Source organism: Malaclemys terrapin, chromosome 4 (assembly GCF_027887155.1).
Source record: "Malaclemys terrapin pileata isolate rMalTer1 chromosome 4, rMalTer1.hap1, whole genome shotgun sequence".
Classification (NCBI taxonomy): Eukaryota; Metazoa; Chordata; order Testudines; family Emydidae; genus Malaclemys; species Malaclemys terrapin.
In genome coordinates, this window is record NC_071508.1 from 87,464,517 (window position 1) to 87,478,414 (window position 13,898).

The following is a 13,898-nucleotide window of genomic DNA, read 5'->3' on the forward strand; positions in this document are numbered from 1 at the left end:
ATGCCTGTGAGTGACCCCCATTCCAGCTGCCTCAAGTGTCTGGAAGAAGCTCAGCTGTGTAGGGATTTTAAGCCCGCACCAAAAAGGATAGAGACGCTAGACTCCGCTCTATTCTCATGGAGGCAGCACTCTGACCTCTATTGGAGCAGGGCCACTTGGACTCGGCACCGAGTATGTTGGCCTCAGTAAGAAGCACCCTGGCTTCACTTTGGGATGTCCGGCACCATTCCCCAGCTCCGGCGCCATTCCCCAGCTCCAGCACCAAGGTGAGATGCTCCGACCATGCCTAAGGAACCTCAGCACCATCAGTCATCCCTGGTGCCAAATAAGGATGCGAATGTGAGAGAGCCCAAGCACCATTCACTGTCACTAGTGCCTAGGAAGAAGCAAAGGAAGACCGACAGAGGCTGATCACCTACACTGAGGTCAGTGGGACAGAGAGATGCTGCCAGGGTGCAACCCACATCGGGAGATCCTCGGGCTTGCCGCTCAAGGTCCAACACTTTGCAGGACCTGCCATTTGAAAATACGTCAATCTTTTCAGAGCGGACAGACTCCAAACTTCAGTTTTTAGAAGAGAGAAGGGCCACAGCAAACGGCTCGCTTCTTCCTTCCGCCGGCTTGACAGGACTATAGCAACAGGAAGAGCAGGGGCTACAGGCGGAAACCTCCCCCACTGTCTTCATCTGTAGCTGCACCCCCAGACACTTGGCAGGGTCAAAGCAGACTTTTTGATGGGATGCTCAAGGACGATGTACCAGGACAGTTTATGGATCCAAATTCCCCAGATTTTATGGACTGGTTATCCCACTTTGATCGGGTGCTATGCATGGTCACAGTGGGATACACCCTTCAATTTTTTTGTTCCCCTCCTTGCCACCTTCCCTCCCCGTTCACCTTCAGGGACCCTTCTCAGAAACAACTCTAACCCAAGATGTGCAATCACTCTTAAGAGTGGGATCAGTGGAGGAGGTTCCCCCAGAGCTAAGGGGTTGAGAGTTCTATTCCCAATACTTCCTAATCCCAAAAGCTAATGGCAGTCTCTGACCAATTCTGGACCTGCAAAACCTTAACAAATTCACAAAGAAACTGAAATTCCACATGGTCTCCTTGGCCTCCATCATTCCCTCCTTGGATCCAGGGGACTGGTACGCTGCCCTTGACTTAAAGGACACATATTTCCACATTGCCATCTTTCAGGGACACAGAAGGTTCCTCAGATTTGTCATGAACCATGTGCACTACCAATTTATGGTGCTCCCATTCTGTCTCTTGGCGGTCCCTCAGGTATTCACGAAGTGCATGTCAGTTGTTGTAGCCTTCTTGAGGAGATAAGGAGTTCAGGTTTATTCATACCTCGACGATTGGCTGATGAAAAGTCGATCCAGACTCCAGGTAAAGACAGATGTGAGATTAATACAGTTGACCTTCCAGAACTTAGGTCTGATCATAGATGCACAGACATCCACCTTCTTCCTGGTCCAGAGGATAGAATTCATCAGGGCAGTTCTGGACTTGGTACAGGCCAGAGCTTCTCTTCCAGAATCATGCTTCCAAGCATAGAAAACTTATAGAAAGCCTCAAGAATCACCCTGTCATCATGGCAAGAAATTGCTTACAGCTCCTGGGCCACATGGCATCTTGCACCTATGTGGTTCATCACATAAGACTTCGGCTCATACCTCTCCAAGCGTGGCTGGCATCAGTATACTCACCAAGCCTACATCATGTAAACTCAGTCACTACGGTTCCCCCATTGGTGATTACTTCCCACAATCGGTGGCTAGACCTGCTAACAGTGTGCGCAGGAGTCCCTTTCTCAAGACCCCAACTGTTAGTGTCTCTCATCAGACGCTTTGGCAATGGGATGGTGACCTGCTTGGGCTTCCTCAGGACTCAGGTCCTCTGGTCTCCAGAAGAGCTCTTGTTGCACATCAGTGTCAGAGAGCTCAGGGCAGTTTGCCTGGCCTGCCAGGCATTCCAAACCCATGTAGCAGGCAGGTGCACGTCAGTCCTTACAGGCAACACAACAGCCACGTTCTCTATCAACAGACAGGGGGAGGCACTTCGCTTATGGGAATTTTGCATAGCCCACTCGATTCACCTCAAGGAAATCTATCTGCCAGATTCTCAGAACCAACTTGCTGATCACCTCAGCAGGGTTTTCTCCAACCACCACGAGTGGTCCATCTGCCTAGAGATCCTACAAGTCATCTTTCAGAAGTGGGGAATTCCCCAAATAGATCTATTTGCAACGAGGTGCAACAGGAAGTGTCTCCAATTCTGCTGTTTCCTGGGTCACAGTCCAGGATCTCTGACAGATGTCTTCCTCTTGCCCTGGACGGGGCATCTGTTCTATGCATTCTCAGCCATTCCTCTCATACACAAGGTCTTGCTGAGGATTAGATGGGACAGAGCAGGAATCATCCTGATAGCCCCAGCCTGGCCACGCCAGCACTGGTTCATGGTGCTCTTGAACCTATCAGTAGAAACACCAATCCAACTACCTCAGGTTCCAGACCTAATATCCCAGGACCACAGTCACCTGCATCACCCAAACCTCAAGGCTTTTCATCTCACGGTCTGGAAGCTTATGCTCCGGACTAGTTCAAGAAGTTTTTAGGGAGTAGAAAGCCGTCCGCTAGAACTGTGTACCTGGCAAATTGGAAAAGGTTCTTGATCTGGTGAGCGCAGAAAGGTGTCTTGCCCATGCAATCATCAATACCATTCATTCTGGACTGCTTGCTACACCTGAAACAGCAGGGCTATTGGTTTAATCGATTAGCGTACACCTGACTGCAGTTTCGGCTTTTCATCTGTGGGTGAATGGCTGGTCCATCTTTGCAAACTCGATCTGCAGTCGGTTTCTCAAGGGACTTGACAGGCTGTACCCCATGGGATCTCAACCTGGTGTTCTCAAGGATCATAGGTTCCCCATTCGAGCCATTGGCAATGTATTCTCTGCTCTATTTGTCCTGGAAGGTGGCTTTCGTGGTGGCCATTACTTAGGCCAGAAGGGTATTGGAGATTAGGGCCCTTACTTCAGAACCACCATACACAGTATTCTTCAAGGACAAAGTCGAGTTATGTCCTCACCTAGTCTTTATCCCAAAGATGGAATTGTGAAACCATAGTAATCAGGACATATTCCTTCTGGTCTTCTATCTGAAACTGCATGCCAACAAACAGGAGCAGAGGCTTCACTAACTAGATGTCAGACACACGCTGGCCTTCTACACGGAAAGAACTAAATCCATTTTGAAAAATTACTCAATTTTTTGTGGCTATTACAGACAGGATGAAGGGTCTTTTAGTCTCAGTCCAGAGAATTTCATCATGGATCACGTCCTGTAGCCACAAATGCTATAATCTGATGAAAGTCCCGGCTCTGTCCCTGACAGCACACTCCACAAGGGCATAAACATCTTCAGTTGCATTTGTGGCACAGGTCCCTATCTAGGACATCTGTAGAGTGGCATTATGGTCTTTGGTCCACACTTTCGCATCTCACTATGCCATGATTCAGCAGGCTAAAGACGATGCTAGGTTTGGCAGAGCAGTGCTACAATCTGCTTGTCAATGAACTCCAACCCCCACCCCTTACATCTGCTTGGGAGTAACCTACATTAGAATGGACATGAGCAAGCACTCGAAGAAGAAAAAACGGTTACTAACCTTCTGTAGCTGCTGTTCTCCGAGATGTTTTGCTTATGTCCAATTCAAAACCTCCCACTCCTACCTCGCTATCGGAATTAGCCGGCAAGATGGAACTGAGGGGTCGGTGAGTCGGCAGGGTCCTTTATACCAGCGCTATGAGAGCACAACTCCAGAGGGCACCACACCCGACCTGATAGATACCACAGAGGGAAAAACTTTCCGGTGGCAGTGCTCGGGGCAAGCACGCACCTATATTGGAATGGACATGAGTAACACATCTCAAAGAACAACAGTTATGGAAGGTTAGAAGCTTTTTTTTCTTCCTCCCCTTGACTAGTTTTCCAGTATGTCCTTTTTTTCTTGATTTTTTTGCTGTTCTTTTGCAGGTAAATAAGGAGTGTGTGCGTGGCCTCTGGGCTGGGCAGCAGCAGGAACTTGTCTTCCTGCGTAACCGTAACCCAGAAAGAGGGAGCATCCAAAATGCAAAGCAGGCTTTGAGGAATATGATCAATTCTTCTTGTGACCAGCCCATTGGATACCCCATCTACGTCTCACCTTTGACTACTTCCTATTCAGATAGCCATGATCAGCTCAAGGAGTTTCTTGGGGGAGCTATCAGTTTGGGAAATATCAGAAACTTCATAGTGTCCACATGGCACAGGTGAGCTATGGGAATGAGTTCTCAAGAGCATTCAGCTATTCAGCAACATCACTGTCAATGCTAACATGTACTAAGATGTTAGTACATCTTAGCAGAGCATAATTTATGGCATTCAATCACAGAAGTGTGGATGCCTCTCAGTATTTTCCCCTGCAACACATGGCCACTGCTATGGCAAGAGTGTTATTCAGCAGGCCACGTGAACAACATCACAAGAATTTTGTCAATTAGAATATCGTGTCCAATTTTAACAACTTATAAAAAAAATTCTAGGTGGAAATATTATGCCTTGAGTTGTAATCTCAGCTGTGCCAGTGAGGTGCTGTGGGGTTTGAGTGTGTCATTTTCAATGCCTCAGTTTATTCTGTCCATAAGAGGAGTATAATTATCTACTTCACAAAGGTGTGGGGAAGATTGATGCAGATCTGGGACTTTAACATGCTTAAATATGTGAGTAGTCCCACTGAAGTAACTGGGACTCTCTCATGAGTAAAATTATGCAAGGCATTAATGCTTTCAAGATTGATGACTTTGTACAGCACTTTGAATATGTAAGCAACATTCTAAATGTTAGTACTACACGAGTATTTGACTAAATGTAGGTATAACCACGCTGTACACCTACAGTATATAAATACAAATTGGCTGCTTCCTCAAAATTTTGTGGTGTATTTACTGCAAACCCTGATGTATCTCTTCTCCACCCCAAACCACTTCTCCAGCATATTGCTAGAATAACCTGTCACAGTACCATAACAAATCATTAGACCTAAGCTAATTATACTTCAAAATCCTAGATCAAGCAGCAAAGAGACTGGGAAAGGATTTAGCAATGTATTTGAGAACAGAAGAACAAGGATAGTACTAGGGACTGGAGGATGAGTAAATGTGCTTTCTTTAGTGAGTCTAAATGAAGCGTAGCTTTCCAAGCAACATAGTAAAAATAAAAGCTTACAGGCTGTAACTAACAAATTGATTAGCCCACCTAAATGTTCAAATGCTGGCATGGGTAGTATAAAAATCTCAAAGAACCCTAGCATATCATAGTCACTAAAGTATGTCATAACTGAAATCCATTGCTAAAGCAATAAAAAAAGAAACAGATGAAAAGAGCTAACAGTTTTCTCCTGCTCACTTTAAACATAAAGAGAGAAAAAGTATGAGGAAAAGCCTGAAATTAGAGATCAGATAAATGACTGCCATTATAGACAGAACAGCATAAACTCTGGTGCTAATCTGACCACAAAATAGAAGAGCAATAAAGTCTAGTATTTGTTATTAAAAGTAATACCACTGAATTCTCAAAGTCACATTTTTAAACAGTTGGAACTACATAAATAAAAGTAAATATCACTTAAATGTTTGTCAGGAAAATATTTTTAGTGCTGTCTCAGATAGCAACCTACAAGTTGGGGAAAGCATAGTACAGAAGGAAAAAGCCATATAATTGAAACAGATGTCTAGTCACTTTTTTCTGTTCGCTAATACAGTTGATTCTCATTGTGTTCTCAGATTAAGGAAAGGTTGTGGTGCTGGCTGCAACAGTGGTGGAAACATTGAAGATTCAGATGCTGGAGGTGGGGCTCCCTGCACAAGTAACAGTGCAGCTGCCAATGAGTCGCAAAGCAGCATGTCACAAGCAGGCGGGAATTTAATTACAGGGCAGGGCCCTGGAGTGGGACTCCATCCTCCTGTCACATCTCACCCCTCAACATTAGGTAAAACTAACCTAAAGTGTGTATATTATATAAAATACTGGAACTGTACATAGGCTAGCTGTCCCAGAGGGAATGGTATTTTTCACCACTGTAGATCAGGGCTGGGCTACAAGCACAAAATTAATTTGATTCTGTAATGGATTCATATCCCAAAATCACAATGCAGTTTAGCACAGTGGCAGGTCTCTGGACCGCTACTGGAATGGTTTGAGGATTGCAGATCAGGATTGATATGCTGACCAGAGCTGAGTGGGATAACCTTTCATAGCACTTCCCTACAGTATGGCTAACCTACACCAGTTCTACTGTTCCCTTGTGTTCACAAATACCAAACTCATAGCAAGAGTTTTATACATGTGAATATCTGTCTTTTATGCTACTACAACCTTACTGCTACTGTGGAGTAAATTGTCTGTTGCTACAGGGTTTGTTAAACAGTATCCAAGAAAGTGCCGTTAGTGATCTAGTAAGGAACTGGAGGTAATTGAGCTTGTGTGTTTCCTTAGGTATAGTTGCTTTCATTTGCCTTTCAAGAAAAATAGAACTATTTTACAGATTAGTACATTGCCAGCTTCTGAATCTTATCATACCATATAGCATTATAAGGTCCATAATTGTGATGGGGTACTACAACTGTCTGGCACCAGAGAGGAGCATTAATTAATATGCATTAAATAACACTAATAAGAGCTAAAATGCTTACGGTTTTTCTTTGCCAACTTCAAATCTAATTGAACATTTCAGAACTTGTTAAAATGGCAGCAATAGTAACTAAACTTTCTGATGCACATTTAGAAGTGCAGTCAAGCCACATGTTTGACTAAGAATATTTGGTGTTTTGAAACACTGCAAGTGTTACTGACAGAATTAGACAACGGAGAATGAGAAATTCATGAGCATTAAAGAAATACTTCATTAATGCAATAAGAGCTGGGCTCATACTTATCAAGGACACTTACACTTTTGCATCTATGCTCCTAGCAATGTAATATCAGTTTCTTAAACCAGTTAAGATTAATTGAACATATTCAAATATTTCATTTTTGAGAGGACCAGTACATCTTGTCTCTGAAGTATTCTAGGCATTTCTAATACGCCCATCAATTTTGTAGCAAGATGCAAGAACACTTTTGTGTAAGTGTCTAAAATCTAAAATGTGTGTCAGGCATGTATTAAAACTATCAACTCTCCTGATTCTGTTTTTGTTTTCTTTTAGGCACCAGTCACAGCTCCCACTCTGTGCAGTCAAGCCTTGTCAGACATTCCCCTGCCCGTGCCTCAGTAGCCAGCCATTCATCTTATTGCTACAGCAGTCGCCATTCATCACTTCGCACGTCCACTACAGGCTTTGTGCCTTGCCGACGCTCTTCCACCAGTCAGATATCCCTTCGTAACCTCCCATCTTCCATCCAGTCCCGCCTATCCATGGTGAACCAAATGGAACCCACTAGCCAGACTGGCGTTGTCATCGTGCAGCATGGCCTACCCTCTTCCAGCAGCTCCAGCCAAAGCATCCCAGCCTGTAAACAACATGCCCTTGTGGGCTTTCTAGGAACAGAAGGCGGGAATAACATAACTGATGCACAGTCAGGTGGTAATGCAAGCCCTGCAAACCATATGCAAGCCAAAAGGGATGAAGTTATTTACAGAATCCAGGTGAATCAGCCAGAAGAACATGTTAATCTACACTTTTTTAGCCCTTATTTTTTTCCCCTCATTACAGTATTTTTATCATCTTACACCTTGTGGTAACTAAATAACACTATCTCTGCCTTCTATCTACACACATGTCCTGGAGTTTCTCAGTGCAGAACAGAAGTGCATTTATGACTAGAAAGATTCATCTTTATTTTGCTGAACAAGTGGCGTACTGGAATACTGAGCAATATCCACTCACATTACAGACATGTTTTATTTTAGTACAAAGCTGTGAGAAAGTCAGCTAGATTCTGTTCTGCTTCATACAGTAACAACAAAATTATAAGCTTAGTTTTGCTTGCGGTATCTTTATTTACTGGTTGTAACATGAAAGGCAGAACAGCTTCCTTTGCAGTGCTGGCAGTTTGTATCTTTTGATTTGCAAACTAAGAAAATTTTCTGTAGAAGTCACTGTAAAAATATTGTCACGTATCAGGGGGTAGCCGTGTTAGTCTGTATCTACAAAAACAACAAGGAGTCTGGTGGCACCTTAAAGACTAACAGATTTATTTGGGCATAAGCTTTCGTGGGTAAAAACCTCACTTCTTCGGATGCAAGTCTTCTGTTAGTCTTTAAGGTGCCACCAGACTCCTTGTTGTTTTTGTAAAAATACTGTCAGTTTCTTTTTCATTGTTCACTTCTTGGTTATTGCCACATACAAAGTCTTTGAGCATGTGCCAGTTCACCATTGATTTAAGTTGCCGGGGGAAATCTTGGTAGTTTTGTTGAAATCTGGAAGTTAAACACAAACTCTAGCTTATGTGGCTTTCAATAAACCCTTGTATATGTTTACAATAGAGTGTTGCTGGGATAAATTTAGAAGAAGTCACTAATAGGACAAAGGTCGTATCCAGCTTGCGTCACATGGTGACAAAACTTAATACCATAGTGAAGCCTGTCTTGGTCATAGTCATTCAGTAACGATGGACAATTGCGAATAAATTTGGCAGGCCTCAGTTTTGTAGCTTTTTATATGCAGGGAGGGGTGGACTAAGTATAAAATACAGCTAGATCTGCTTACGTTCAGGGACGCTCTTTTAAAACTGCTTTTTCCCAAAAATATTTCTTCTGTGTCCCTTCTGTAAACTCTTAGTGTGATGGTGGGTATCTAAGCAGCTCCTGCTTGTTCACAAGTTGAGGGAGGTTTTCCACAATGCTTTCCTGCTGGCCTCTTCCAAGTGCAGAAAGCCTGTTAATTTCAAAACACTGGCTTGTCTCTGCTGAGCATCCTAAATGGAACTTCGTTCTTTTACCTAGTGATAAATCCTCTGAGCCTTGTGCTCTGCATTCCCAAATCTGGAGGCCTGTGCCACTCAAGTTTTTTGAAGTGTAGCTCTTAGCTAACTTAAGACTTGAATCTGCACTACTGAAATCCACTGAAGCTTTGCCATTGACTTCAGTGGGTGCAAGATCAGTCCTTTAAAGAGCAACAGTTTTATGAGTAGCATCTAAGGGAACAGTTATGGGTTCACTATTAACCATTAATTGGCTCCATAATAGTCTAAAATCAATTTCTATTTTTCATTTTAGATAATGGATCCCAGCCAAGTACTGGAGGGGATCAACATGTCTAAAAGGAAGGAGCTGCAGTGGCCAGATGAGGTGATACGGCTAAAAGCTGGAAGAAATAGCTGGAAAGACTGGAGTCCTCAGGAAGGCATGGAAGGCCATGTAAGTTTCACTTGGAAGTTGATTTTGTGAATTGGGGGGAGGAGGGGGGGAGTCAACTTTGTTAAAGGTCAGTCTGAAACACTGTGCAGACACCATTCAAAAGATATATTTGATCATATGCTCATGGAGCAGATGTTCTTTTGAGTTACTACCTGTATGCAAGAAGAAGCCTAGGTCCTCACTTGAACTGGGTGAAATTTCTGAAACCAATCCAAAGGGTGCAAAAGTAGGGTTGTCAAGCGATTAAAAAAATTAATCGCACAATTAATCACACTGTTAACCAATAATAGAATACCATTTATTTAAATATTTTTTGATGTTTTCTACATTTTCAAACATACTGATTTCAATTACAACACAGAATACAAAGTGAAGTGTACAGTGCTCATTTTTAAATTACTTCTATTACAAATATTTGCACTGTAAAAAAAAAAGAGTGTTTTTCAATTCACCTCATACAAGTACTGTAATGCAATCTCTTTGTCATGAAAGTTGAACTTACAAATGTAGAATTATGTACAAAAAAACTGCTTTCAAAAATAAAACCAAGTAAAACTTTTAGAGCCTGCAAGTCCACTCAGTCCTACTTCTTGTTCAGACAAACAAGCTTATTTACATTTGCAGGAGACAATGCTGCCCTCTTCTTGTTTACAGTGTCAACCTGAAAGTGAGAACAGGCATTCTCGTAGCACTGTTGTAGCTGGCATAGCAAGAAATTTGTGTCAGATGTGCTAATGATTCATATGTCCCTTCATGCATCGACCACCATTCTGATGGGACATGCATCCATGCTGATGACGGGTTCTGCTTGATAACAATCCAAAGCAGTGCGGACTGACGCATATTCATTTTCATTATCTGAGTCAGATTCCACCAGCAGAAGGTTGATTTTCTTTTTCGGTGGTTCGGGTTCTGTGGTTTCCGCATTCGCGTGTTGCTCTTTTAAGACTTTTGAAATCACACTCCACACCTCATCCCCCTCAGACTTTGGAAGGCACTTCAGATTCTTAAACATTTGGTTGAGTGCTGTAGCTATCTTTAGAAATCTCACATTGGTACCTTTGCATTTTGTCAAATGTGCAGCAAAAGTGTTATTAAAATGAACAACATATGCTGGGTCATCATCCAAGACTGCTGTAACATGAAATATATGGCAGAATGTGGGTAAAACAGAGTAGGAGATATACAGTTCCCCGACAAGAAGTTCAGTCACAAATTTAATTAACACTTTTTTTTTTTTTAATGAGCATCATCAGGATGGAAGCATGTCCTCTGGAATGGTGGCTGAAGCATGAAGGGGCATACAAATGTTTAGCATATCTGGCATGCAAATACCTTGCAATGCCGGCTACAAAAGTGCCATGCAAATGCCTGTTCTCACTTTCTGGTGACGTCAATAAGAGGGCACCATTATCTTCTGTAAATGTAAACAAGCTTGTTTGTCTTAGTGATTGGCTGAACAAGAAGTAGGACTGAGTGGACTTTGTAGGCTCTGAAGTTTTACATTGTTTTGTTTTTGAGTGCAATTATGTAAGGGGGGGGGAAATATCTACATTTGTATGTTGCAGTTTCACAACAGAGATTGCTCTTCAGTACTTGTATGAGGTGAATTGAAAAATACTATTTCTTTTGTTTATAATTTTTACAGTGCAAATATTTGTAATCAAAAATAATATACACTTTGATTTCAATTACAGCACAATACAATATTTATGAAAATGTAGAAAAATATCCAAAATATTTAATAAATTTCAATTGGTATTCTTCTGTTTAATAGTGCAATTAAAACTGCAATTAATCGCGATGAATTTTTTAATTGCAATTAATTTTTGAGTTAATTGCATGAGTTAACTGCGATTAATCGACAGCCCTAAACAAAAGACAACAACAAATAAACCTAAAGCAAAACCCTTTATGTGCATTGCATTTAAATTACAGTTCTATTCAACCCAGCCTTCAGTTTTCCTTTCCTAAAATTATCCACTCCTGAGAGTATGCTAAAGATGAATTTACTAGCCAGCCTTAATATTACAGGAATTGCTTGGTTAATGGTATTTGGCTTTAAATCAAATCACTGTAATGCAAATAGAGTTGAGTCAATTATGTTTAAATGTCACTTTGTTAGAAAACACAATTAGGGCTCCAGTTCATTTCTGTATATAAAAAGGAAGTTCTGAGATTCAACTGAAAACAAAGATATAGTCTTAAGTTTTTTCCAGTGGCATATTAATTATAATCCCCCTTCTCCTCCTCCGCTGTTAGAGCTGCAACTTCAGCTTTCACTGCACCTAATGGAGAGGATTATTATGTACTGAAATAGTTTCCTTTCTAGAAAACTGCAACTCTACCTTTCAGAAATCTCATCATTTTACTTATACACAGTGAGTCATTCCTGGATCAGTGCTCGGCCCCAACAGGGGTGTTCTTCAAGATCACCATAATATTCAGAGCTGAATGATACAATCAAATAAGTCAGAATGCCCTTAAATATAAAAGGCATAAGAACTACCAGGGAAGACATACTACTACTCTAAAATGATGTGTGCATGTATTGATTGGCACTGGGAACAAGTACACCTCTACCTCGATATAACACTGTATTGAACTTCCTTTGATCCACCTGAGTGCGCAGCCCCGCCTCTCCCCGCCGCGCCCCCCCCCCCCCCCCCCCCCCGGAGCACTGCTTTACCCCATTATATCTGAATTCGTTATATCGGGTGGTGGTATATCAAGGTAGCAGTGTACTTCCTAATGCTTAGCAATTCAGACTTCCCACATAGGCATTCAGTAGTATGCATTAGAAAATAAACTGGTGGAGGTTACAGCCTCCACTCCCCCCAAGCATCCAGGAAGCTATTCCGGGGAGGCTGGGTATTGAGATTCTCTTAGAAATATACAGTTTTATAAAATCTTTGATCCACCCTACCCCAGTTCTTTTCAATCAGCCCATAGAAGCCTAAGGAGACTTTTTAAAACATCCTAAACTTTCTTGTAGGGCTTGTCATATGGGAAATTTTGTCCTGAAGGAAAAAACATTCTTTGAATTGGCAGCCAAAAATGCAACATACTTTTTTCCTTGTAGCACCTTTCAACAAAGACTCTCAAAGTGTTTTATGAAAATGGTAAAAACTTATGCCTATTGTACCTATTGGGGAAGAGAGGGAAGAAAGAGAAGTGCAGAGTAGTTACAACTTGTTCAAGAGCAGATAGTGGCAGCAGGGAAATGAACTTGACACCCAGTGCTCTGTTCTAACCACTATTACGGTGTCTTATGCTCAGAAGTATTGGCTTCCATGAACAGCTAGAGTCTAACTTGATTTTTAAGTGTGTGAATGAAGAACACAGAAAAATTCTCCTTGTCCTTGACTGAATTTGTATTGCCATTGGCAGTCCACTCTTATGGTTCATGTACATTAAATCTAAGCTGTAAACTTGACTTAATACAGCAGCTGCTAGTGGTATTGTATATAAGACACAATAAGCAAATTAAAGGGTCTAGGTTGTTAATACTGTGCCTTCTAGTTTTGAAACTTACTGTGTTAGCCATTGCAGATAAGGAATATCCTAGTGATAATGCATATCATTCTGAGTACTCCTTGGCAGTTGGCCAGCATCACTTGGCAACTGCTTCCAAGGAATTTGTTAACTGGCCTTGCTTGTCACAGGATGCCATCATCTACACCGTTGGATGATAAGAAGGTGGTTAAAAAGAGAGGGTTTGAAGGTTAGAATAAGCTGCTGATCTAAATGTTTATTTCTATTAATATTTGTGTGAATAGTTCTGTTTAGTAATTCTGGAGCATTACTTCCTTTCTGGAACCTAGTGCTAGCGGTTTTTCTCTAGGATGGTGTCTTTTAACCTGGGGAAAGAGGGAGGGCACTCCCTCCAGGAGTATGCATAGAAGGAGTTGTGTGGTAAAACCTTCATGACATTAGATCTACTCAAACTCCCTATAACAAACTTGCTGCTGTTGGTAAAGTTCACTTGAAACTCACTTCTCAGTGGTTTGAGCACTGGCCTGCTAAACCCAGGGTTGTGAGTTCAATCCTTGAGGGGGCCACTTAGGGATCTGGGGCAAAAATTGGTCCTGCTAGTGAAGGCAGGGGGCTGGACTCGATGACCTTTTGAAGTCCCTTCCAGTTCTAGGAGATGGGTATAGCTCCTTTTGCAATCTTTTAATGCAACTGAGCAGGGGAGATGCTCGTGCACGCTGGGACACAAGAAACAGCCTACTAGCCAAAGGCACTGTCTGAAAACTCTCAAAACATCCCCCTCAGCTGCAGGAGCATGTGTCCTGGACCACTGAGCCACTAATGAGCACACCCCCACACCAAGTAGCGCGTAGCTTTCTGTTGAGTAACCATGGGGAAGAGAATAGCTTTCAGAGGGAGTAACTAGGGAGAGAAGCAGTGAACCAGAGCAAAAACTAACAAAAAGAAAGGGGAAAAAGTTTGGAGGGGAGAGTGAAGAATGAATGGACAGAATCTGTTTT

General features: G+C 42.2%; 1 protein-coding gene across 4 annotated transcripts in view; it reads left to right on the forward strand.

Annotated features, from left to right (window-relative positions):
- The window catches only part of PCNX1 (pecanex 1), a 133,752-nt gene that overhangs the window by 113,215 nt on the left and 6,639 nt on the right, over positions 1–13,898 (forward strand). For all 4 annotated transcript variants that reach the window (XM_054025191.1, XM_054025193.1, XM_054025192.1 and 1 more), the window contains 4 exons: positions 4,044–4,318; positions 5,831–6,036; positions 7,253–7,692; positions 9,265–9,405. In XM_054025191.1, the coding sequence (XP_053881166.1) occupies positions 4,044–4,318; positions 5,831–6,036; positions 7,253–7,692; positions 9,265–9,405 (1,062 nt within the window). The remainder of the gene's footprint in view (positions 1–4,043; positions 4,319–5,830; positions 6,037–7,252; positions 7,693–9,264; positions 9,406–13,898) is intronic.